Here is a 24,077-nt window from a genome sequence, read left to right on the forward strand (position 1 = left end):
CGCTCTTACCACTGTTAGTCAACATGCAATTAGAAGTTACAGCCAATGAAATAAGGGAATAAAAGGAAATAGAAGTGATAAACATCAGAAAGAAGATATACTAGTGTATCCATCAGCAGGAGGTATCGTTGTGGTGGTGGGTTGAATAATCACCTCCTGCCACCAAAGGATAGCCACATCCCCACCCCTGTAACCTTCAAGTGTTAAGGATCTTGAGATGAGAGATTATCCTGGATTATCCGATAAACATGGTATAATCACAAGGGGTTGAATAAGAAGGATGCAGTTGGACTTAGTCACAGAGAAGCTGCTACTGTGGTGGAAGCAGGACGGAGATAAAAGATATTAAGATGGTACCTGGCTGACTTTGACGATGGATGAAGTGACAAAGCATATAAGCAGTCTGCAGAATTTGCAAAGTGCAAGGAAATAAGTTCCTCCCTGGAATGTCAGGGTTACGGTTCTGTTAACATACCCATTTTAGACGTCTGACCTGAACTGAAAGAGAATAAATTTTATTGTTTTAATCCACCTAGTTTGTGGTAATTTCTTACCGCCTGATGAAATAAAATGTATATTTTAAGGCAAGACAAGAAAAAAATTAACATAAAATTCTCTGTTCGGGCCTCCTCCCTCCCAAATGTGCAGCGTGCACCTGCATTACACATTAACCACAACTCCTCAAACTGGGAGTGCCTGCCCAACCAACCGGAAAGGTCAAATTTTTTTCCTTTCTTTTGACACTAGCAATTTAACTTCTTAAAAGAATAGCGTTCTTTCCCAACTCTGTAGGGGGTCATGGTGACTTGCTGCTCGCGTTGTATGTACTTACCTGGACTACGTATCCTTGGTGAACTTTATGTAAAATATCAGTATGTCATTTTGATGCACGATCCTTTGTCTCGAAAATGTGTACGACTGTACCTTGAACGCTAACAGCTGGAACAGTTCTCAGAGCTTTCTGAGAATCTGCTTCCTGGATTATAGCCCTCAATTTGGCGTGAATAAAATTCCCCTTTTTTTTTCTTCTTGATAGATAATTGAATTTTCGTCAACAAGCCGCATTAGGAAACTAATGAAATGATATATACAGACAAGTCCAAGTCCAAGGAATCTACGAAAACCTCTAGAATAAGTGAGACTAGTAAGTTCTGAGGATAAAAGATCAACATTCAAAAATCTATTGTATTTCTATATAGTAGCAATTAACACATGGAAACAAGTTAAAAATAACATGTCCGATTATTCAAAAAAGAAAAAGTAGAAATGTGTTAATCAAACAAAACGTTGACGAGATTTTGATGCTGAAATCCATAAAATACTGGTGAAAGAAACCAAAGATCAGACAAATAAATAGACATACTACAGCCATTTATTGGAAGGCATAACATAGAAATGATGTCAAATGATCGCAAACTCATAGGCTTAATGCATTTTCTATCAAGATATTTTGTAGGCACAAACAAGATTTTTCTAAAACTTATATGGAAAGGCAAAGGAACTAGAATAGCTAAAATATCTGAAGAAGAATAAATTGGTTGGAATCACTCATTCAATTAAAAACTTCTAATAAGATAAAAAGTAATCAAGACTGATATTTGTGAAGTGAGACATACAGAATGATGGAACAAAACAGAGAACCCAGAAACAGCCCCACACAATTACTTCCAACTGAGTTTTGACAAAGGTACCAAGAAAACTGAATGAAGCAAGAATCTGAAAAAATTATACCATATCAACTGATCTTCCATACTAGGAAAAAAAAATGAAATAATCTCCACCAAAACTTCACACCTGTACAAATATTAGCTCAAAATTGGTCATAGCTTTAAATGTGAAATGTAAAACCATACTACTTTAAACTATAAGAGATTTAGAAAAGAAACCATAGGATAACATCCTCAGGATCTATCTATATATCTACCTAAGTTTTAACATATTTTGACTTGTAATTTTATTCTGCAGTATGCAATATTTCAGACTAAACTTGAGACTTAGTTATTCCTCATGTGAATGCTCTCATGTGGATTCTGTTGTGAAAAGTCTTGAAGAAATTTTAAATATTCATTACGTTTGTAAGGTTTCTTTCCATTATGAATTCTTTGGTGAATCCTGAGGGGACACTTGCTTAAAGGCCTTTCCACATTCAGTAAATTTCCCTGGTTTCTCTCAGGTATAAATCCTCTCATGACATCAAAGCCATGAACGTTTAATAAAAAGCCTTCCCACATTCATTACATGTGTAAGGCTGCTCTCCAGTAGGAATCTTGCGATGTTCTGTAGTTTTGATCTACGGATAAGAGCCTTTATACACACATTATGTTCTTGTGGCTTCATCAAAGATGTATATTCTGATGTCTAGTCAGTTGCGAAGTCTGTACAAGTCCTCTGTCCTATATGTTACCCTGATGTAATTTCTCTTTAGTGTGGACTCTCTAGTGTCAATCCATGCTTGAACTTGTATTATTTTGCCACACTCGTTACATTGGTCAGGTTACTCTCTAGCATGAATTCTCCGATGACTTACGAGGCTTGAGTTTTGAGTGAAGACCTTGCCACACTCACTGCATTGGTAAGGTTTCTCTCCAGTGTGGATTTTCTTATGTCTGTTGAAGTTTGAGCAATGAATAAAGGATTTGCCGCACTGATTACATTTGTAAGGTTTCTCTCCGGTATGAATCCGGCGATGACTAGGAAGGCTTGAACTCTGACTGAAGACCTTGCCACACTCGTTACATTTGTAAGGTTTCTCTCTAGTATGGGTGACCTGATGGTAAGTAAGACTTGAATACACACCAAATGCTTTGCCGCACTCGTTACATTTGTACGGCTTCTCCCCAGTATGAATTCTCCGATGACTGACGAGGCTTGAGTTTTGAGTGAAGACTTTCCCACACTCACTACATTTGTAGGGTTTCTCTCCAGTGTGCATGACCTGATGTCGAGTGAGGTGGGAGCTCTGATTAAAGGCTTTGCCACATTTATTACATTTGTACGGTTTCTCTCCAGTATGAATCCTGCGATGATTAGTAAGGCTTGAACTCTGACTAAAGACTTTGCCACACTCATTACATTTGTAAGGTTTCTCTCTAGTATGGACGACCTGATGATAAATAAGACTTGAATACACACTGAAGGCTTTGTCACACTCGCCACACTGGTAGGGTTTCTCTCCGGTATGAATTCTGCGATGACGTACGAGGTGTGAACTGTAACTGAAGCCCTTACCACATTCCTCACACTTGTGATGTTTCCCTTTCGTGTGGATTCTTTGATGTCTAGTGAGATGTGAGCTCTGATTAAAGGCTTTGCCGCATACATTACATTTGTAAGGTTTCACACCTGTGTGGATTACCTGATGGTTAGTGAGTTGTGAGTCATGATTAACTGCTTTGTCATACTCATCACATTTGTAAGGTTTTTCCCTAATGTATGCTTTCTGGTCTTGTGTGAGTAATGAAGAATGCCAGAAATCATTCCCATATTCATTAAAAATGTTGGTTTGGACACTCGGAAGAATTCTCTGAAGTATTGAAAATGAGGAACCACTGTTGTTAGACTTCTCAACTTGATGATACTCATAAAATTGCCCTTCAGTTGGAAATAGCTGCAGTTCAGCCAGATGTGACTGAAAGCTTAATCCGAGCCTGTTTTCAATAGGCTTGTTTCCTTCATCTCTTCTACCATGTTGATCTCTTCTACCAGTGAGATGTTTTTTATGGGTGACAGGCACTCCTCTGTAATTTCTTTTGTCACTTCTCCACTGGTACTCAAAGTCACGCATATTTCTCTGGATTTCCCTATAGCCATAGTCCTCAGTCTCACAGCTTTCGTGTCTTTCCAACAACACTGTTTGCAACATTTCCCCTGTATGACTGTTCTCTTTTGGTGCTGATTCCTTGATCACACATTTAAGAGAGGTATCTACAAGACATAAAGAATCGTATGTCTCCTATTAATTACAGTTTGGAAAGAAATATTTCATATTGAAGAACATAATATTATACCAGAAGTACTACATATTTTGAACAGTTAAGAAATGTTGCAACCATGATCTTCAGTTTTTAGGAACACAAAGGGAATGAGATTCTTTTATAAAGAAAGGGTGGGACTTCCCTGGTGGCGCAGTGGTTAGGAAGCTGCCTGCCAATGCAGGGGACACGGTTCGATCCCTGGTTCGGGAAGATCCCACATGCCACAGAGCAACTAAGTCCATGCACCACAACTACTGAGTCCGAATTCTAGAGCCCACAAGCCACAACTACTGAGCCCATGTGCCACAACTACTGAAGCCCGCGTGCCTAGAGCCCATGCTCCACAACAAGAGAAGCCACCACAATGAGAAGCCCGCGCGCCGCAACGAAGAGTAGCCCCCGCTCACCGCAACTAGAGAAAGCCCACGTGCAGCAACGAAGACCCAACGCAGCCAAAAATGAATAAATCAGGAAAAAAAAAAAAGAGAGAAAGGGTGATTACATGTATTTCAAATTAATTTTAGGGAAGCCTACTTTAAAAAATCACTGGCTGAAACACCCACAGTGTACCCATGTTAGCCCTGAAAGAAGGGGTATTTTTGTACCATGACCCCAAAGCACATACCACTTCACAGAAAACATATGGCGGTTTCAGATTTGAAGAGATAAAGATATTACACATATCTACTGCATATCGATTGTGCACCAATAAATGCTAAAGCACAGTACTCTAATGGTAAATAAGCCATAACAATTTTAACTAATGAGTAATATAAATAAATGGCAATTTAGAAGTGGAAATGAAGTTTAATAAAACGATGTTATAAAAATACAGTAATTCTCTGAATACCAGTTATAAAAGTCGTAGAACTATATTTACTCAGAATGGCCATTCTGCAACACTAACCAGTGATGTGAGTCAGTTATACTGCATGATACCCACTGAAAAGCCATCATCTATAAGTCATAATTAAAATTAGCAAACAGTGATAAAACATGATGGAAAAGAATGTATATATGTGTAGGCATAACTCAGTCACTCTGCTGGACAGCAGTAATTAACACAACATTGTAAATCAACTATACTTCAATTAAAAAAGAAAGAAAATTAGTAAATAAAACATTCTAGTAACCTATGATAAAATCAGGGTATAAATAATAAGTAACCACCATTACACAAAACTATTGTTTGTGAAATTCTCAACAAATCCTTCTGAAGAAAAAAAAAAGCAAGGGCTTCTGTTCCAGAACCAACACAAAACGAGAACTGAAATTTACATTAAGACCACTGACTTTTTGAAAGAGAAAGACAAATACCATGTGCTATCACTCATATGTGGAATATAAAATATGGCGCATGGGACTTCCCTGGCGGTCCAGTGGTTAGGACTCTGTGCTTTCACTGCCGAGGGTGAGGGTTCAATCCCTGGTTGGGGAACTAAGATCCTGCAAGCCACATGGCAAAAAAAAAAAAAAAAAAAAAAAAAAGGCACAAATGAAACAGAAACAGACTCACAGACATAGAGAACAGACATGTGGTTGCCAAGAGGGAGGGTGAGTGGGGGAGATATGGATTGGGAGTTTGGGATTAGCAGATGCAAACTACTATATACAGAATGAATAGACAACAAAGTCCTACTGTACAGCACAGGGAACTATATTCAATATTGTGTGATAAATCATAATGGAAAAGAATATAAAAAAGGATATATATATATGTATAACTGAATCACTTTGCTGTACAGCAGAAATTAACACAACACTGTAAATAAACTATACTTCAATGTTTTTGGCCAAGCGGCTTGCGGGATCTTAGTTCCCCGACCAGGGATTGAACCTGGGCCCTCAGCATTGAGAGTGCAGAGTCCTAACCACTGGACCTTCAGGGAATTCCCAACTATACTTCAATTTTTAAAAAGTTTTTTAAAAAAGACACTGTTAAGAAAATGAAAACACCAGCTACAGACTAGGGGAAAATATTTGCATGATAGATATCTCATCATGGACTTGTGTCCAGGTTATACAAAGAACTCTCAAAACTAAGAAAACAAACAATGTGTTTTGAAAAATAAGCAAGGGAACTATATTCAATAACCTGGGGTAAACCATAATGGAAAACAATGTGAAAAAGAATGTATATATATGTATAACTGAATCACTCTGCTGAACAGCAGAAATGAACACAACATTGTAAATCAAGTACACTTCAATTAAAAAAAAAAGAGAATAAAAAAAAAGTTAAAAAGCGTAGAGGCTAGGGAGTAATGGCATGTGGGCAGTGTTTGTACTTGCCAATCTGTGGGAAGATAAATGTATTCGGACACTTAAAACGTTGACTTAGGAAAAAAGAGAAACTGACTTAGCAAGTAGCATAATATTGTCCCATTCTTAACTATAGGACATGGGGCAAAAAGGAAGAGATCTAAAAGGGAGGGAGTGCAGGGACTTCCCTGGTGGTCCAGTGGGTAAGACTCTGCGCTCCCAATGCAGGGGGCCTGGGTTCGATCCCTGGTCAGGGAAGTAGATCCCGCATGCATGCCGCAACTAAGGAGCCCGCATGCCGCAACTAAGACCCGGCGCAGCCATCAATCAGTCAATCAATGGGAGGGAGTACAATGATGAGGGAAGAAACCAGGTCTAGAAACACAGAGTAGAATAACTGCTGCCTGGGGTTGGGGGTTATGGAAATGGGGAGAGGTTGATAAAAGGGCACACAATTTCCGTCATAAGATGAATAAGGTCTGAAAATTTCATGTAAAACGTGATGACTATAGTGGATAATACTATAAAACTGAAATGTGCTACGAGAGTAGAACTTAAGTGTTCTCCCCAAGAAAAAAAAAAAAAAAAGTAAGTATGTGAGGTAACGTATGTTAATTAACTTGATGGGAATCCTTTCACAATGTATATGTATATCAAATCATTGCGTTGTACGCTTTAAATATATTACAATTTTATTTGACAACTATACCTCAATAAAGCTAAACAAACAATTTAAAAAATTCACCCACTGATTGTCTCCTTCTGAACGCACAGAGCGTAGTATAATATGCAGACATCTAGCTCTCTTCCAAGAACTACTGAATCAAAAGCACAGGGGTAGAAAAGAGGGAACTGGATATTTTAAGTTTGCCATAAGATTTTAAGCATTTTTAAGCTCTGGAATCACCCTTTATCATGAAATGGGAAGATCATACGAAGAAAGGACAAGTTCAAAGTCCTCATGCTACATTATGAAGCTTTTCATTTCTGAGTCAACAGGGCTTTGATCTCAGGCAGGCAGTGTAGGGGTTCCCAAGAGACACACAAAGGAAAATGCAAAGATACCCAAGGACAGGTCCTGACTTCTGGAGGGAAGTTATCCTCACCCAGGGAGAGCAGGTTCCTGTAGGTCTCCAACATCACGTCCCTGTACAAGGCCCTCTGACCAGGGTCCAGGCATTCCCACTCCTCCTGAGAGAATTCTATGGCCACATCCTTGAATGTCAACTGTGCCTGAAATGAAAACACATTTCACCAACAGGCCATGAGGAGAGTCCTTATTTTCACACAAAATGAGAAGAGGAGAGAGAGGGGAAAGGATCGATTTGACTGAAGTGAGTATTGTTACAGATCCACTTACGGTATTTTTGAGCAAGTTATGTGTCCCTAATTTTGGTTTATTATACTTTTCCATAAGAGGTTATGATAGCCTCTAAATCAGTGTGGATTTCCCATTTTTGTGGACAATACAAGAAACACATACACACAATCAACACAGGATGATCTGTATAGAAATGTGAGATACGCTCCTCACACCAAGTAATATTCAATGTCTAGAGGAACAAGAGCAGGAATGACATCTTCAAAGATGACAATGTCTATAGTGGCTTTAAAGAAACTGTGATGACAGCAACAGTAATCTCAAAAAGTGTTTGAATACTTCTCATGTGCTACGCATTCCTCTAAATACTCTGCATGTACTAACTTGTATAATAACATAATACCAAATTTAAAAATATCTGACCCAGCGATTCCACTACTGGGCATATACCCTGAGAAAACCATAATTCAAAAAGACACATGCACCCCAATGTTCACAGCAGCACTATTTACAATAACCAGGTCATGGAAGCAACCTAAATGTCCATCGGCAGAGGAATGGATAAAGAAGATGTGGTACATATATACAATGGGATATTACTCAGCCATAAAAAGGAACGAAATTGGGTCACTTGTAGAGACATGGATGGACCTAGAGACTGTCATACAGCGTGAAGTAAGTCAGAAAGAGAAAAACAAGTATCATATATTAACGTATATATGTGGAATCTAGAAAAATGGTATAGATGATCTTATTTGCAAAGCAGAAATAGGGACACAGATGTAGAAAACAAATGTATGGATACCAAGGGGGAAAAGGGGGAGAGTGTGAAGAATTGGGAGATTGGGATTAACACATATACACTACTGATACTACATATAAAATAGATAACTAATGAGAACATACTGTATAGCACAGGAAACTCTACTTAATGCACTGTGGTGGCCTAAATGGGAAGGAAATCCAAAAAAGAGGGGATATATGTATATGTACAGCTGATTCATTTTGCTGTACAGTAGAAACTAACACAACATTGTAAACCAACTCTACTTCAATAAAAATTAATTTAAAAAACTTAAAAAAAAAGATTTGAAAAGAATCTAAAAAAGAGTGGATATATGTATAACTGATTCACTTTTCTGCACACCTGAAAGTAACACAACATTGTAAATCAACTATATTCCAATAAAATTAAAATATTAAAATAAATAAATAAACAAAACAGAAACAGACTCACAGACATAGAAAACAAACTTAAGGTTACCAAGGGGAAAGGTGGGGTGGGGGTGGGGATAAATTAGCAGTTTGGGATTAACATACACACACTACTGTATATAAAATAGATAAACAACAAGGACCTACTGTATAGCACAGGGAACTTTACTCAGTAGTCTGTAATAACCTATACGGGAAAAGAATCTGAAAAAGAATGGATATATGTATATGTATAACTGATTCACTTTGCCGCACACCTGAAACTAACACAACATTGTAAATCAACTATACTCCAATAAAAATTATTTTAAAAATATATAAATAAGTAAAATTTAAAAAAAACATAATAAAAAGATCTGGTCGGAGAGAGGGGAGGGATAAATTGGGAGTTTGGGATTGACAATGCACACAGTGCTATGTTTAAAATAGATAACCAGGGACTTCCCTGGTGGCGCAGTGGTTAAGAATCCACCTGCCAATGCAGGGGACACGGGTTCAAGCCCTGGTCCAGGAAGATCCCACATGCCGTGGAACAACTAAGCCTGTGAGCCACAACTACTGAGCCCGTGCGCCTAGAGCCCGTGCTCCGCAACAAGAGAGGCCACCGCAATGAGAAGCCCGCGCACCACAAAGAAGAGTAGTCCGCACTCGCTGCAACTAGAGAAAAGCCCATGCACAGCAACAAAGACCCAACGCAGCCAAAAATAAATAAATAAATACATAAATTTAAAAAAATTAAAAATAAAATAAAATAGATAACCAACAAGAACCTACTGTATAGCACAAGCAACCCTGCCCAATACTCTGTAATCACCTAAATGGGAAAAGAATTTGAAAAAGAACAGATACCTGTGTATGTATAACTGAATCACTTTGCTGTACACTTGAAACTAACACAACATTGTTAATCAACTATACTCCAATATAAAATTTAAAACAATATTTTTAAATTAAAAAAAAAAAAAAAGATCTGGTCCCATCCATCTTAAGGTAGAGACAGCTGTGTCACAGACATTCTAAGAAATTTGCCTCAGGTCAAACTGCTAAAGATGGTAGAACAAACATATAAACCCAGGTGTTTAGATTCTGCATTTAAACGTAAAGAATTTAAGTCATATAAAAGCATCAAAGGTACATTGACAGAGGGTTCCCTGAGGAAACTTGAAACAAGTTCAAGGCTAACAACCTAGAACTACATAAAATGTCATCATGCAGACATGCACACACACGCACATACATGTTACTCGTTTTATAACTATTTAACTCATTAATGTCATAGTGTAGAAAAAATTTAACACAATGAAAAATACTTAAGATATAATTTCAACAACTAAATAATATATAACTTACTTATTTATTTATTTATTTTTAATTTTTTTGGCTGCGCCACGCAGCTTGTGGGATCTTAGTTCCCCGACCAGGGACTGAACCTGTGCCCCCCGCAGTGGAAGCGCGGAGTCTTAACCACTGGACCGCCAGGGAATCCCATACCTAACTTATTTAGAAATAACGGTATGTATTTTATAAAAACCACGGGCTTGTGCATCCAAGCACTCATGCAGACACATATACACACTTAAATTTACTGAAATAAGAGTTGTCTCTTGATGACCACAATGGAGCTTCTTCAAGTTCCACGTCACTGGGTCATCATGAGACAGAATCTAAGTGGAGATGACAGGCCCTGAGGGAAGGACCCGGGTGACTGTGACGGTACAGGTGTCAGGCGGGATACTTCAGAGTCAGACAAGATCGGCGAGTCCAAAGAAGGGCATTTCAGGAAGGTCAGAGAAATCAACTGACAATATGACTTTACCTGAGAAAGAGCCATTCCAGACTCCTCTTTCTTTCCTCTTCCTCGTCTTCCGGGCTTCTTCCTCAGGCAATATGAGTCTTTGAAGTCGACCTTGAAAGTGGAAAAGATGCTGTTGAATGCTTGGAATCAACACTCCCCCTTCCTGAGTCACCACCACACACACAGGGAAGACCTCAGCATGTAGAACAGACAGTCCCCTGCTGCCCACTGTCCCAGGAGGGGCTCAGGACAGTAAACTCCCACACAGAGTCCAACACAGGAGTTTCCCCACCCTTTCCTTCAGATCAGGCTCCCCTCCTGGTGAGGCCCTCACGTACACAGCAGCAGCGGGCACCTCAGCTGGACCCGACGACCCCCTGCAGGTCACAGACCAGCCCTGGTCCATCCCCACGCAGAGCAGAGCCCCCTTGCCTCCCCCAGAGGCTAATCTCAGCCTCAGGAATGGAAGATACAGAGCCCTGGCGCTCAGCGCAGGACACAGACCAGGATCATCTGGGGGCACTTTAAAACACTTCTGGGGCTATGCCCCACCCAACTAAATCTGAGGACACTCTTTGATGGGGGAAGGGTACAAAACACGTATGTGCAAAATGCCTCATCCATCTAACGTGAAGCCGGAGCTGAGCACCGCTCAGAGGGGGCAAGCCGAGCCCGTCTCCCACCTTCTTTCTGTCTCTTTTCGACCCGTGGTGAACTGCTGTCACCAGGACCCAGCCGTGGAAGGGGAAGGGGCAGAAGAAAACACGTCAAGCACGCATCATGGACCAGAGGTGGGGGGGAGGGTGTGGCTGGCATGTTAAATGGGAGGGGGGTGGTCAGAGAAGGCTCCACTCAGATGCTGACATCAGACCAAAGGCCTGGGGGAGGAAGCGTGTTTGCCACCTGCGTCTCCTGAGCCCGATAGTTCTAGGCAGAGAGACACCCCCGTGAGGGCCCTGAGAGTACAGACTTCATCCCTGGAGAGGGAAAGAGGGCTGGGTGGCTGGAGCAGGGTGAGGAGGAGGAGGCGGGCAGGAGGGGAGGTCCGAGAGGCACGGCGGGAAGCTGATGAGGAAGGGCCTTGGTCTCCAAACACGTTTCTCCCATCTCTCAAAAGAATTTTAGAAACTATGTATTGTTCCTCTCACTTTAAGTAAACATCTAATATTTCTTTTATCTTATACATTAAAACACTTACAAAGAATGTAATACATACTTCAGATCATGCCGAGATATTCACAGGGTCGCCCCTAACTGAGATGTGGAGGACGGCAGGGGGAACAGGGCTGGGGGAGGTCAAGACCAGTTTCGGACAAATTAAGCTGGAGATGCCTGTTAGACGTCCCCAGCAGAGATGTCGAGGAGACAGCTGGACACAGGACTGACAGTTTAAGGCAGAAGTCTGGATGGAGAGGATAAATTGCAAGACACGTAGGTGGTGCTGAAAGCCATATGACGAGATGATGAGGAAAGGCAGCGGGTATAGACAGAGAAGAGGTTCCAGGACTCAGCCTTGGGATGCACCCACATTCAGAGACCAGGGAGGTGAGGAATTCAGCAGAGGGAACTAAGAAGTGAACAGGGAGGGGAGAAGAAAATAAAACAAATAGGTAGACAGGCTTATAAAGGTTAGTGGGACGTCCTCAAAACCATGGAAAAAAAGTGTTTCAAGGAAGAGGGAGTGAGGACCTGTGCCACCTGCTGCTGACAGGAAAAGCAAATGTGCGCAGGAAGTTAAATACTGGATTTAGAAACGAGGTCATACACTGTTGGTGGGAATGTAAACTGGTGCAGCTACTATAGAAAACAGTACGGAGGTTCCTCAAAAACTAAAAAATAGAGTTGTCATATGATCCAGCAATCCCACTTCTGGGCATATATCCAGACAAAACTACAAGTCAAAAAGATACATGCTGGGGCTTCCCTGGTGGCGCAGTGGTTGAGAGTCTGCCTGCCAATGCAGGGGACATAGGTTCGAGCCCTGGTCTGGGAAGATCCCACATGCCGCGGAGCAACTGGGCCCGTGAGCCACAACTACTGAGCCTGTGCGTCTGGAGCCTGTGCTCCGCAACAAGAGAGGCCGCGACAGTGAGAGGCCCGCGCACCGCGATGAAGAGTGGCCCCCACTTGCCGCAACTAGAGAAAGCCCTCGCACAGCAATGAAGACCCAACACAGCCATAAATTAATTAATTAATTAATTTTTTAAAAATATTAAAAAAAAAAAGATACATGCACCTCTATGTTCATAGCAGTATTATTCACAGTAACCAAGACATGAAAACAATCTAAGTGTTCTTTGACAGATGAATGGATAAAGAAGATATGGTGTACACACACACACACACATACACACACACACACTCACACACAATGGAATACTACTCAGCCATAAAAAAAAATGAAATACTGCCATTTGCGGTAACAGGGATGGACCTAGAGATTGTCATGTTGAGTGAAGTAAGTCAGAGAAAGACAATATATGATATCACTTATATGTGGGATCTAAAATATGACACAAGGGGCTTCCCTGGTGGCACAGTGGTTAAGAATCCACCTGCCAATGCAGGGGACATGGGCTCGAGCCCTGGTCCGGGAAGATCTCACATGCAGCGGAGCAGCTAAGCCCGTGCGCCGCAACTACTGAGCCTGCGCTCTAGAGCCTACGAGCCACAACTACTGAAGCCTGTGCGCCCAGGGCCTGTGCTCTGCAACAAGAGAAGCCACCGCAATGAGAAGCCTGCGCACCACAACAAAGAGTAGCCACCCACTTACCAGAACTAGAGAAAGCCCGTGCACAGCAACGAAGACCCAACACAGCCAAAAATAAATAAATAAATTTATATTAAAAAAAAAGAATCCACCTGCCAATGCAGGGGACACAGGTTCGAGCCCTGGTCCGGGAAGATCCCACATGCCGTGGAGCAAATAAGCCCGTGCACCACAACTACTGAGCCTGTGCTCTAGAGCTCACGAGCCACAACAACTGAGCCCGTGTGCCTAGAGCCCGTGCTCCGCAACAAGAGAAGCCACCGCAATGAGAAGCCCGCGCACTGCGATGAAGAGTGGCCCCCGTTCACTGCAACCAGAGAAAGCCCGCACGCAGCAACAAAGACCCAATGCAGCCAAAAATAAATAAATAAGTTATAAATAAATAAATAAATAAATAAAATACGACACAAACTTATCTACAGAACAGAAACAGAATCATGGAGAACAGACTGGTGGTTGCCAAGGGGAACTATATTCAATATCCTGTATTAAACCATAACAGAAAAGAACATGAAAAAGTATATATATGTATATATATATATAAATGAATCACTTTGCTCTACAGCAGAAATTAACACAACATTGTAAATCAACTACACTTCAATAAAATAAATTAAAAAAAAAAAAGAAACGAGGAGGTCATCAGTGACTCTGAAGAAGAAAGTGTCAGTGACACGGAGGATGCGAAAGCTTAATTGGATGAGGTTCAAGTGAAGAACTGAAGAATATAAACAAGTTTTTAGGGCCTTGTGCTCTGAAACAGAGCACAGAAAAGGGGTACTTACTAGAGAGGGAAATGTAGTTAATAGAGAATGTCTTGTTTTAAAGACGGAAGAAAGGAGTGAATAAAAACTTTGGGGAGGGTGTTTAAGATGGACAATACCACCATTACAAATGACCAAAACACTGGGGTTAACACATACACACTACTATGTCTAAAATAGATAACCAACAAGGACGTACTGTATAGCACAGGGAACTCTATTCACTATCTTGTACAAGATAGTGAATAGAGTTATTCTTTTCTATAACAGAAAAGAATCTGAAAGAGAATATATATATATATATATATATATATATATGAATAACTGAATCACTTTGCTGTACACCTGAAACTAATACAACATTGTTAATCAACTATACATCAATAAAAAAACACAAACAAAAAAACAGTACAAAAACAACAACAACAAACGACCAAAACAATTGCTGAGATAGGCAAACTGAAGATGCAGTGGAGGAAGGATGCCATACTGTCTGGAGACTGTGAGTGGGGCTGGCAACTGGGGCACAACTGCCAGGTCAGACACACCAAGTGCTACCTGTATGCCCTCTGGCGTGGCCTTCATTCTGGGGGCCTGATTAGCCTTCATCACAAGTGAGGGGGGAGCTGACCAGGAGCAGAGGGGGAGGGTGGTCAAGCTGAGAGTCCTTCACTCAGATCACTCTCCTCCCTCTCAAAAGGTGGCAAGGGCAAGTGCAAGTTCCGCCAGGATCGCAGTGAGCTGATCCACAGGTGGCTGCCACAGGAGGAGAGGAGAGATGCACGTTAGCAAAGAAAGAGGCTCTGCTCGGCAGAAAGAGAAGAGGCCTCCTGGCTGCCCAGACTCCGCAATGGAGGAAGGATCCTGGTGTGTAAATTCTCACTTTGCTATGACATTGGCTTAAATGGTCACAGCCCCCAATCCCAGGGTCTTGGGACTGTGCAAACTGAGGGTTGGACAGCAGGAAGTGTGTGTGTCTGAACAGAACATTAGAGAGGAAGGCGGAAGGCCTGAAGGGAGGGGACACAGGAGAGGCACAAATAGACAAACCATGTTTCCAACCTCAGGTCACTCACCTGCGGAAGCATCACCTTCGCTGTTCTAGAGAAGAGAGCAAAGGGAGAGGGAGAAGGGTGCACTGAGGGCAAGTGTGTTGGTCGGAAAGAAGATACCCTTTCTCTGAATATGAGCCCACCGGCTCACCCTGTTCTATACTAGTCACTGCTGAAGAGAGGGTCCCCCCGTGAGGATGAACAGAGCTTCCCCTTGTCCAATTCCCGAGTCTCCCTGCCACTACCAGGGCTGTCGCCCCCGAAAGCCAGCACTCCCCATCCTCTCCCCAGCTGCCTACCCAGGACCTCGCGCTCCCCCTCGTTGAAGGTATATCCTTGTTGCAGAGTGAGTTTGGAACATCTGGCCTCTGTGCTCCCCCAGGTGCACGGTGACGCTGCGTGGCTGGGTGGGTGGTGGTACGTGTGACCAGCAGAGAGTAATCCCCACTGGCCCAGCAGCAAGGAAGCTAGGCTGTATCTTTTCAAGGAGAGTGTGACCTAGACCTAGAGATCCTCATACTAAGTGAAGTAAAGCCAGACAGAGAAAGACAAATATCATATCGGTTATATGCGGAAGCTAAAAAAAAAAAAGAAATCGATTATATGTGGAATCTAAAAAAAAAAGAAAAATATACAAATGAACTGATTTACAAAACAAATAGACCCACACAGAAAACAAACTTATGGTTACTGAAGGGGAGAGGAGGGGGGAGGGATAAATTAGGAGTTTGGGATTAAAATATTCACTACTGCATATAAAACAGACGACCAATAAGGACCCACTATATAGTACAGGGAACTATACTCTATATTTTGTAGTAACCTATAAGGGAAAAGAATCCGAAAAAGTATATATATATATATTCTTATATATATATATTCTATATATATATGTATAAAACTGAATCACTGTGCTGTATACCTGAAACTAACACAACTATAAATCAACTATAGTTCAAAAAAAACCCAAAAAGAGTCCCAAGGAGGAGCCTTTCTGCTTCAGGTGTTTCGCTGGGGTGTCGCTGCCCTCTGATTTTTCACAGATCTTTCCCTGCATCATGGCCCCCTTGTAAGCTCTCTTTTCGTGTTTTGCCTACCCACTCCCAGTAAGTTCTCCCTAATGGAAACCATCTGCCAGCTGAGCTGTTGCCCTTCTGGAATCAGACGCTCTTACAAACTCCCATGGGGTCTCACAGCCTCCCCAGATACTCCGTGATGGACCCCGCTCCTGCTATGAAATCCCACAAGCCCCAATAACTCATGAACTCACAACGGAATAACACATAGAGAGACACCCAAGGACCTACTGAAACAAGACATCATGTCTTCATTCATAATGACTCCACCCCAAACACTGGCACGACCAAAATCTACCAAAGAAAAAGAGATGTCTACAAGGATGCACATGCCCCACTGAGACGCCAACATCTTCCAGAAACACTCCGAATTCTCACGTGAGTCTTCCAAAATGCGTCTGAAACCTTTTAGCCTTGCGACTCAAAATAACCCCAGATACCAAAGGTACCCCCCAAATATGCTCTGAGACGTTCCCTATAAATCCTCTGGGTTGGGCAGTGATTCCTGCAAACCCCACGGAAGTCACCGTGTGGAGTGGGTGTTGGGGGGCGCCCGCTAGATCCAGCCCCTCAGGACCAAGGCACCCGTCCTCCTGCACCCACAGCTCCCTGTGGGCTCAGCACAGGCCTTGGTTCTAACGTTGCGGGATATCGTTTCTCTCGGCCGAATCCCACTTCCGTCATTCCTCAAGCGTGCCCATGAGTTTCCCCGTTAAACCCACATATGCAAATCTCAGTCTTCGCATCTGTGTCCCAGTGAACCTGACCTAAGACAGTGGCACCCCAAAACGCGGCCCCGTAACTACCCATTAACCCATTTCCACGTGCTCTTCGCAGATCTTAGACTACCTTGCCAACGCTTCCACACACCCCTTTAATCCCGCAAACACACTTCGGACAGATGCACACACTATTCATTGGGCTTATCGAGAGGCCCACTCTAGCTTCCACGGCCCTTCTGTAGAGGCCTACGGACTCCCCTCCGCTTCCCCCCTTTTCTACTCCGCCTCCACACGAACAAACTGGACTGAAAATCACAGGGACCTCTGGACACAGACAGTGCAATACTGCATGCAAACTGCAAACAGAAGGACACTGGGCCTTCAGTATGGAGGCCAAGAAGTGAGCCCTGCTGGGAACACCTGCCCGCAACCGGGGACAACACGCATTCCGGTTTAAAAACTGTTGAGGGAATTCCCTGGTGGTCCAGTGGTTAGGGCTCCGAGCTCTCACTGCCGAGGGTCCAGGTTCGCTGCCTGGTCGGTCGAGAACTAAGATCCCACAAGCCGAGGGGTGTGGCCAAAAAAACCCCCCAAAAACCCACAGCTGAAAATTGGCTGTAGTGAGTTCAGTGAGGACGTCACAGAGAGAGAGACAAGCCCCAGATCTCTTCGAAGAGGCTACCATTGTCTCGTCTTCTCCCACTCACAGCAACTTACAAGAGTCCCTACCTCTTAAGCGGGTGCCTCTTTCATGTCCCCTTAGATTCCTGACCTTCTCCCCACCTTTGCTGAAGGGAAATTAGCGTCCCTGACTCTGAGAAGGTGAGCTGGTGGAAGGCAAAGCTCCTGCCCAAGATGGTAACTGGTCCCTGGTGACACGCACAGTCTGGAAGCCCTGGGGGTTAAAGTAAGACAATGACACAGCAGGCCGAACGTGGGGACACCTCAGCACACTGGGTGAGGGCACCAGGTACTCAGGGATTTGCTCCTTTTTGAGTAAAATAAGGAAGCACAGGAGGTTTAGATTAACTGGTGTTGAAATTTCCAGAAGCAACATGGCACCCATCCTCATCCCTGCCTCTTGATCTATGCTGAGGAGTACTCAGCCCAACCCACAGCCCGAGCGTCGAAGCCCAACCCCAACGTAAGAGGCAGCAGCTGTTCTGTAAGCAAGATAGACTCTGTGCCCTCCAATGCAGGGGAAACGGGAACAACTGAAAATAATCAACAGAGAAGAGCATTTCTGTTATGAGTGACCGATCTGGAGACAATAAAACCAGCGTTAACGTGACAGATATTGACTGGTGAAGGGAACCTCACATGAATGGCCTGGAGGGGTGGCGACACATCTCTAAGCCTAGACCTAAAGGAGGAGAAAGGGCCAGAGCCAGGACGATTTAGGGACACAGGGTAAGAGCAGGGACTTAAGACAGAAAAGGTTTTGGTGTCTGGGACCAGAGAAACGGCAAATGTGACTGCAGCAGAATGAACCGTGAGAACAGGGTCAGCGCCCAGGATGAGGCTGGAGACCCTGGCGGGGCCCTGAGGAGGACACAGGGCTGAGCAGCCACAGGGAGGAGTCGGGATTTTGTCCTGATGATGAGGAGAGCTAATGGAGGATTCAATGCCAGGTAGTGGCATGATTTACCTACAGACTTACCCCTGATAACTCTAAGACAGGGATAAGCCCTCGACAGATGGTCTCGCTGTCTGAGCCCGTGCCCCTGCTTCCAACCTTCTCCCCTCCGCCCTCGTTTTGGAGGATTAGGACCCATTAAAAAAATTCTCATGGCGACTGGGCACTCCATCCAAGAACTGCCACAGGCAGACACACGGTGAATCTTACTAACCATTTCAGGGGTTGGTATCACTCAGATTCAGAGCTGCTGCTTTAGCCCATCATCTCCTCGTTGAGGTGGGCTCACGGGGCCCCGGAGAGGGGGTCATTTCATCAAGTTACTCTGAGAAGGTCTGAGCTGAGTAAGCAGAACCAGACGGAACTGAATTGTGAAAAGGTGGCCTGGAGGGGCCAGTGGGCAGAGTTTAGCCTTATCAATCTCCCTTAAAAATTCCGGGACTGGGACTTCCCTGGTGGCGCAGTGGTTGAGAATCTGCCTGACAATGCAGCGGACACGGGTTCAGGCGCTGGTCTGGGAGGATCGCACATGCCACGGAGCAACTAAGCCCGTGCGCCACAGCTACTGAGCGTGTGTTCTAGAGCCCACGAGCCACAACTACTGAGCCTGCGCTCTAGAGCCCGTGCTCCACAACAAGAGAAGCCACTGCAATGAAAAGCCAGAGCACTGCAACTTAGAGTAGCCCCCACTCACGTAACTAGAGAAAGCCCGCGCGCAGCAATGAGGACGCAACGCAGCCATAAATAAATAAATAAATAAATTTAAATTAAAAAAAAAAATTCTGGGACTTCCCTGGCGGTCCAGTGGTTAAGAGTTCACCTTCCAACGCAGGGGGTGCAGGTTCGATCCCTGGTCGGGGAGTCGGGATCCCACATGCTTCGCGGCCAAAAAACCAAATCATAAAACAGAACCAATATTGTAACAAATTCAATAAAGACTTTAAAAATGGTCCACATCCAAAAATCTTAAAAAAAAAAAATTCCAGGACCATCTTTCACATGCCTGAGCAAAGGCAACTTCTATTTCAAGGTTTGATCACATTGATCTCAAGCAATGAACTCCTCTTTTCCAGAAAAATCACAGTAAAACATTTATAAAGTACATAATTCTGAACATAGCAATTGCTGCTGACAGCACTGCTAGAGGGTCACCTACAGAAATAAGCTCTGAGCAAATTTCTCCATCATGAACTGCTGGGCTCTGTTGGAAGAAGGTTCCAGGTCAATCCAGACCATCCTTCAACATTTGCAGAGAGCGGACAAGCGGGACTTGAGGGAAACATCTACTTGGTAGCTCACAGCTCACTATTTTAATAGGTCACATAAAAATTTAAAAAATGGAATTTTACGGTAGCAGGTTAAACTAGGTTTAGACTGTTAAGACAAAAGATCATTGACACCCTTACCAAAGTATACATTGGAAGAAGCTAAATTTATTTACTAGAGTCCAAAGAATGTTTCCAACAAAGAGCAGAGAGCCTGCAGGCCTCAGTCTGTACTGGACACAATTTAAAAGGGAAATAGTGTAAAAATTGAAGGAAAAAAAAAAAATCTAATGAATTATGTAGTCAAATTTTTTAAAAATGAAAGTATGTCATATTTTGAAAAGAATGCCATGAGCTGCTTATAGAAGGCCACCAGAGCTTATGTCAGAAGTTAAAAATTATTTATAGAAAAGTGTAAACTGAATAAACAAAGATTTCTTTCAAGCTTCAAAAAAAGCAATGTATTAACTGTAAAGGAATTAGGAAGAAAAAAGTAAATCTATTATGAAAAACAGCACTTTTAATGTTCCTTTAAAAAGGCACCATGGGGACTTCCCTGGTGGTCCAGTGGTTAAGACTCCACGCTTCCAATGCTGGGGGCACGGGTTCGATCCTCGGTCGGGGAAACAATATCCCACATGCTGTGTGGTGCGGCCAAAAATAAAAAAATTAAATAAAAGCTTTAAAATACAAAAAATAAAATAAAAAGGCACCATGTAGGGAATTCCTTGGCAGTCCAGTGGTTAGGACTCTGCGCTTTCACTGCAGGGGGCATGGGTTTGATCCCTGGTCGGGGAACTAAGATCCCGAAAGCTGCGAGGTGCAGCCAAAAACAAACAAACAAAGGGCACCACATAGGGACAGTCATTTCTTGCCCTCCTTTCTCATCTCCCTGACCCTCTACCCCATGCTAGGAAAAGGGAAGAGGGTGACCCACAACCGAGTCAAATCACTGCTCCGTCAACTGCAAATGGAAGTTATCTTCTGATACAAATAATTACAAAATGCACAAGCCTTTTAGAAAGGAGTTTTGCAAATGTCATTTTCATGCATATTTTAACCACATTTTCAATGCAGTATATTAGAAGTCACAAATAAATATATCTCGCCACTTCATCACCCACATCCAATCAGCTCACCACTCATCTGGCTCCTTCTCTTCACAGCTACCTGTTTCCCTCTCCCATTATTTCTGTTGGCTGTTCTGTGTTTCCCTCTTAGGTTTCTGCTCATTTTGGTCTCCTCCCCTGTCCTGCCGTTTCTCCCCTTCTCTGTCTTATTCCTCCTCTCACACCTGTTCTACTCCATTTTTGCAACTTGTTTCCCCTCTTGTTGCTTTCTACCCAGTCTCCCTGGATAGTCTCAAATCTTCATGTATTTTTGCCTCTTTCTTTTCCCCCATCTTTGCTCTCTGTTATGTTCGCTCTTTTCCTGTTACACCCGACACGTCCCCACCCTCTGGCACCCCCGGCTTGCTCTGCTTCTCTTGTCCCCCGTTGCCCCTTCTTTCTGTACCAGCTCAAAGTTGCTGTCTGCCCAACTCTTTTATCCTTTTTCCCCACTCTGGGTAAAATGCCCCGCGTCCCCCTTTATTATCCGCGCTCGTCTTGCTGATCAAGGGCCTCCTCTCCCTATTTTGCTCCCCTTCATCTCCCTAGAGGACCCTCCACACACACTCTAAATAATCTGTATCTTCTTTCCTCCCCCTGCTACTTTCTCAGCTTGTTCTTTCACTCCGTGAAACAGAATAAGGAAAACCTCATCAATCTGGAGGCTTTAAGGGAAAGCCCTCAGGCACTACCACTAGAAGTCAATTACAAACGCCAACAGGAAGACATCAATTACAGATCTCAAACAAGAATTATTCTCCTAGCCGCCCAGCAACAAACCCAGCCAATGGGAAACGCCTCGTGAACTCCAAACTCTCCGCTTCCCTCCAAGGGACTTTTGTTCAAAACAACCACTCCCAACTTCCTCCTTTTTCTCTATAAAGCAACATTCCTCTCCTTGACTTGTTGGACTTGCCTATGGTGTTTTGCTACCGTCTGCCTGTCATGTATTGCAATTCCTTAATAAACCCATTCTGCTGATAAAATAATTGGCTGTTCTATTTTTTAGGGCAGTAACTCTGTCTCTTTGCAAGTTCATCCATCTATCCTTCACTTTGCCATCTATTTATGGTTCTCCCTCATTCCTCTTTTCTCATTTTCCTCATTCTCTCAGTGGGTCTGTGCCTCGTTCACCCAGGAATGGGATGTGTGGATGAAGAATGCCTCCTGCCATACCATTAAACAAAGGACGTTGCAGCCATCAAGCCAAGAGCCACTGCAGCCACCCCGACTGTACTCCCTAAGGGGATTCAGGGTGGAGAAAAGCAGGATGCCGGCCCTAGATAACTAAGGTGCGTACCAAAGGAATGATTTCAGTGAGCCCAGACTCGCATCTTCCCATACACAGAAAAGCACTAAATTCATTAACTGGAGATGTCTGGTTTTCTTAAATTAACTAATCTTTTGATGTTCTCACTACCTGGTTTTTGTTGCAAAACTCCTATATACCCTGGCTCCTCCCTTACCTCTTGGGAGCGGTCCCTCAGAGCGATCTGAGAGGCTGTCTTCTGGGCTTAAGTCCTCAGATCTGTCTGCCAAATAAAACATAATTCTCACCTTCTAGGTGGTGTTTTTTTTTTTTTTTTCAGTCAACAGATGGGATTAGATGCCCGCCTATTAATTCCACATTAATAGAGCACATTATCCAGTGGGGTAGAATTCGGGACAGAAAAACTCTGGGTGACTCAAGACAGGCCCTTTTTTAGCCTCTTCCCCCAACGTAAGGTGAGAAGAGGCGGTGACTAACAAGGGGAGGCCTGGGGAGCGGAAAGACCCGGCTGAGGAGTGTGCGAAGTGAAGGGAAGTGGGTGTGTTTAGGAACCGGGGCGGACTCTCCAGAATCCCAGGACCATAAAGAGGACGCGGCCTCTTCTGCAGCGGGGCAGTTGGTGCTGCCCTCCAGGGGCCGAGAGGGCGAGTCTGAGGGGTGCGCAAGGCAGGGATTCAGCTCGCGCATTTCAAAAAGAAAGAGAAGCGGCACCTCCCCACCCCCACCCCCTCCCCCCTCTCACTGGCGACGTCTGCATTTACTTTGGGTGGAGGAGGAGTGCCAGGATTTTAAGATCCTGATAGACCCTCAGACCCAGGTATGGAAGACGGGGTAACGCAAAGCGCAGGTTTAAACAAGAAAGATGAAACTCACGATCCCGTAGGGCGACCTTCGCTCCGCAGTAACCGCTTCCGGGGTCTGCAGGAAACTGCGCATGAGCGCCAAGGGAAGAGGCGGGGCAACTTGGAGGCGGGGCCTGGGCTGGGCGGGAACGTAGAGACGTAAAAGAGGCCGGGCTTGGGCGGGCCCAAAGCAGGGGCGGGGCCAGGGTTTCGCTTTCAGTGCCTCTGGGTTTTCAGGGTTTGGAAGTGCTTGCGTGTTTCTTCTGTGTAGCCCTGTTGCTTCCTGCTTACTTTAAGTTACTGTTGAAACAGCAGGACACTGTCGGGCCCTACCGGGTACAGATCCTTTCTATGTCCCCCTTCTTGTTTATCGTAAATAGGCTTCAGCCTCCTAGACCTTCCCTCAGTACCAAAAGGCAGATTCACATAGTTGCTAATCAGAGAAGTAAGGGAATGCAGAAGCAAAGCAGGAGCAATCAAGAAATAATACTGCAGAGATTAAAGCAGGATCCTGGTTCCTTCTGAAGGAATATATATATAACAATATTTTTGAGTTCTGCAGGAACTCAGGCCCCACTCAGGTGGAGGATGGTAACTTAAGGCTAAGCGCAAGATTCCTGGACCCCGCCCTGTTACCTCACCACCAACCAATCAGAAGAAAGTCACACACCCTGCAGCCCTCACTCCAAATTTTGCCTATTAAAAACTTCTCCCTGAAAACCACTGGGGAGTTGTTTTTTTTTGCACATTAGCCACCCTTTCTCCTTGCTTGGCACTGCGGTAAAACTTTCTCTCCTCCAAACCCTGACGTTTCAGTTTGGCCTCCCTGTGCATCGGGCACACGAACTTGAGTTTGGTAACACTATCTCCCACAGTTTTAAGGTAAAAGCTACAGTTGTGCGGGCCACATATGTTGGAACCTAAGATGTCTTCCTCTTCGCAGTTGAAAACGGCTTAAATCAAAAACTATTTTTGTGAGCATGTTGGAGTCCTGCTAGTGAGGC

At 43.7% G+C, this 24,077-nt stretch overlaps 1 protein-coding gene and 1 non-coding gene across 2 annotated transcripts; both read right to left on the minus strand.

Moving 5' to 3' along the window:
- Positions 1 to 1,468: 1,468 nt before the first annotated feature.
- Positions 1,469 to 22,492, minus strand: LOC132354212 (zinc finger protein 665-like). The gene is made up of 4 exons (XM_059905943.1): positions 22,428 to 22,492; positions 10,589 to 10,678; positions 7,343 to 7,469; positions 1,469 to 3,924 (listed from the first exon to the last, which is right to left on the minus strand). Exons 2-4 carry the CDS (start codon positions 10,601 to 10,603, stop codon positions 2,495 to 2,497), a joined length of 1,572 nt encoding a protein of 523 aa, XP_059761926.1. The 5' UTR covers positions 10,604 to 10,678; positions 22,428 to 22,492; the 3' UTR covers positions 1,469 to 2,494.
- Positions 5,791 to 5,863, minus strand: TRNAE-CUC (transfer RNA glutamic acid (anticodon CUC)). The gene has a single exon. It is a non-coding gene; the product is annotated as a tRNA-Glu (tRNA).
- Positions 22,493 to 24,077: the final 1,585 nt, after the last annotated feature.

This window comes from Balaenoptera ricei, chromosome 19 (genome assembly GCF_028023285.1).
Source record: "Balaenoptera ricei isolate mBalRic1 chromosome 19, mBalRic1.hap2, whole genome shotgun sequence".
NCBI lineage: Eukaryota > Metazoa > Chordata > Mammalia > Artiodactyla > Balaenopteridae > Balaenoptera > Balaenoptera ricei.

Bases quoted from the DNA above. Each gene is read 5' to 3' on its own strand.
- LOC132354212 (XM_059905943.1), bottom strand. The intron at 3,925-7,342 runs GTGAGGATAACT...TATGTCTTGTAG, and splicing joins CAGGAACCTGCTCTCCCTGG to ATACCTCTCTTAAATGTGTG.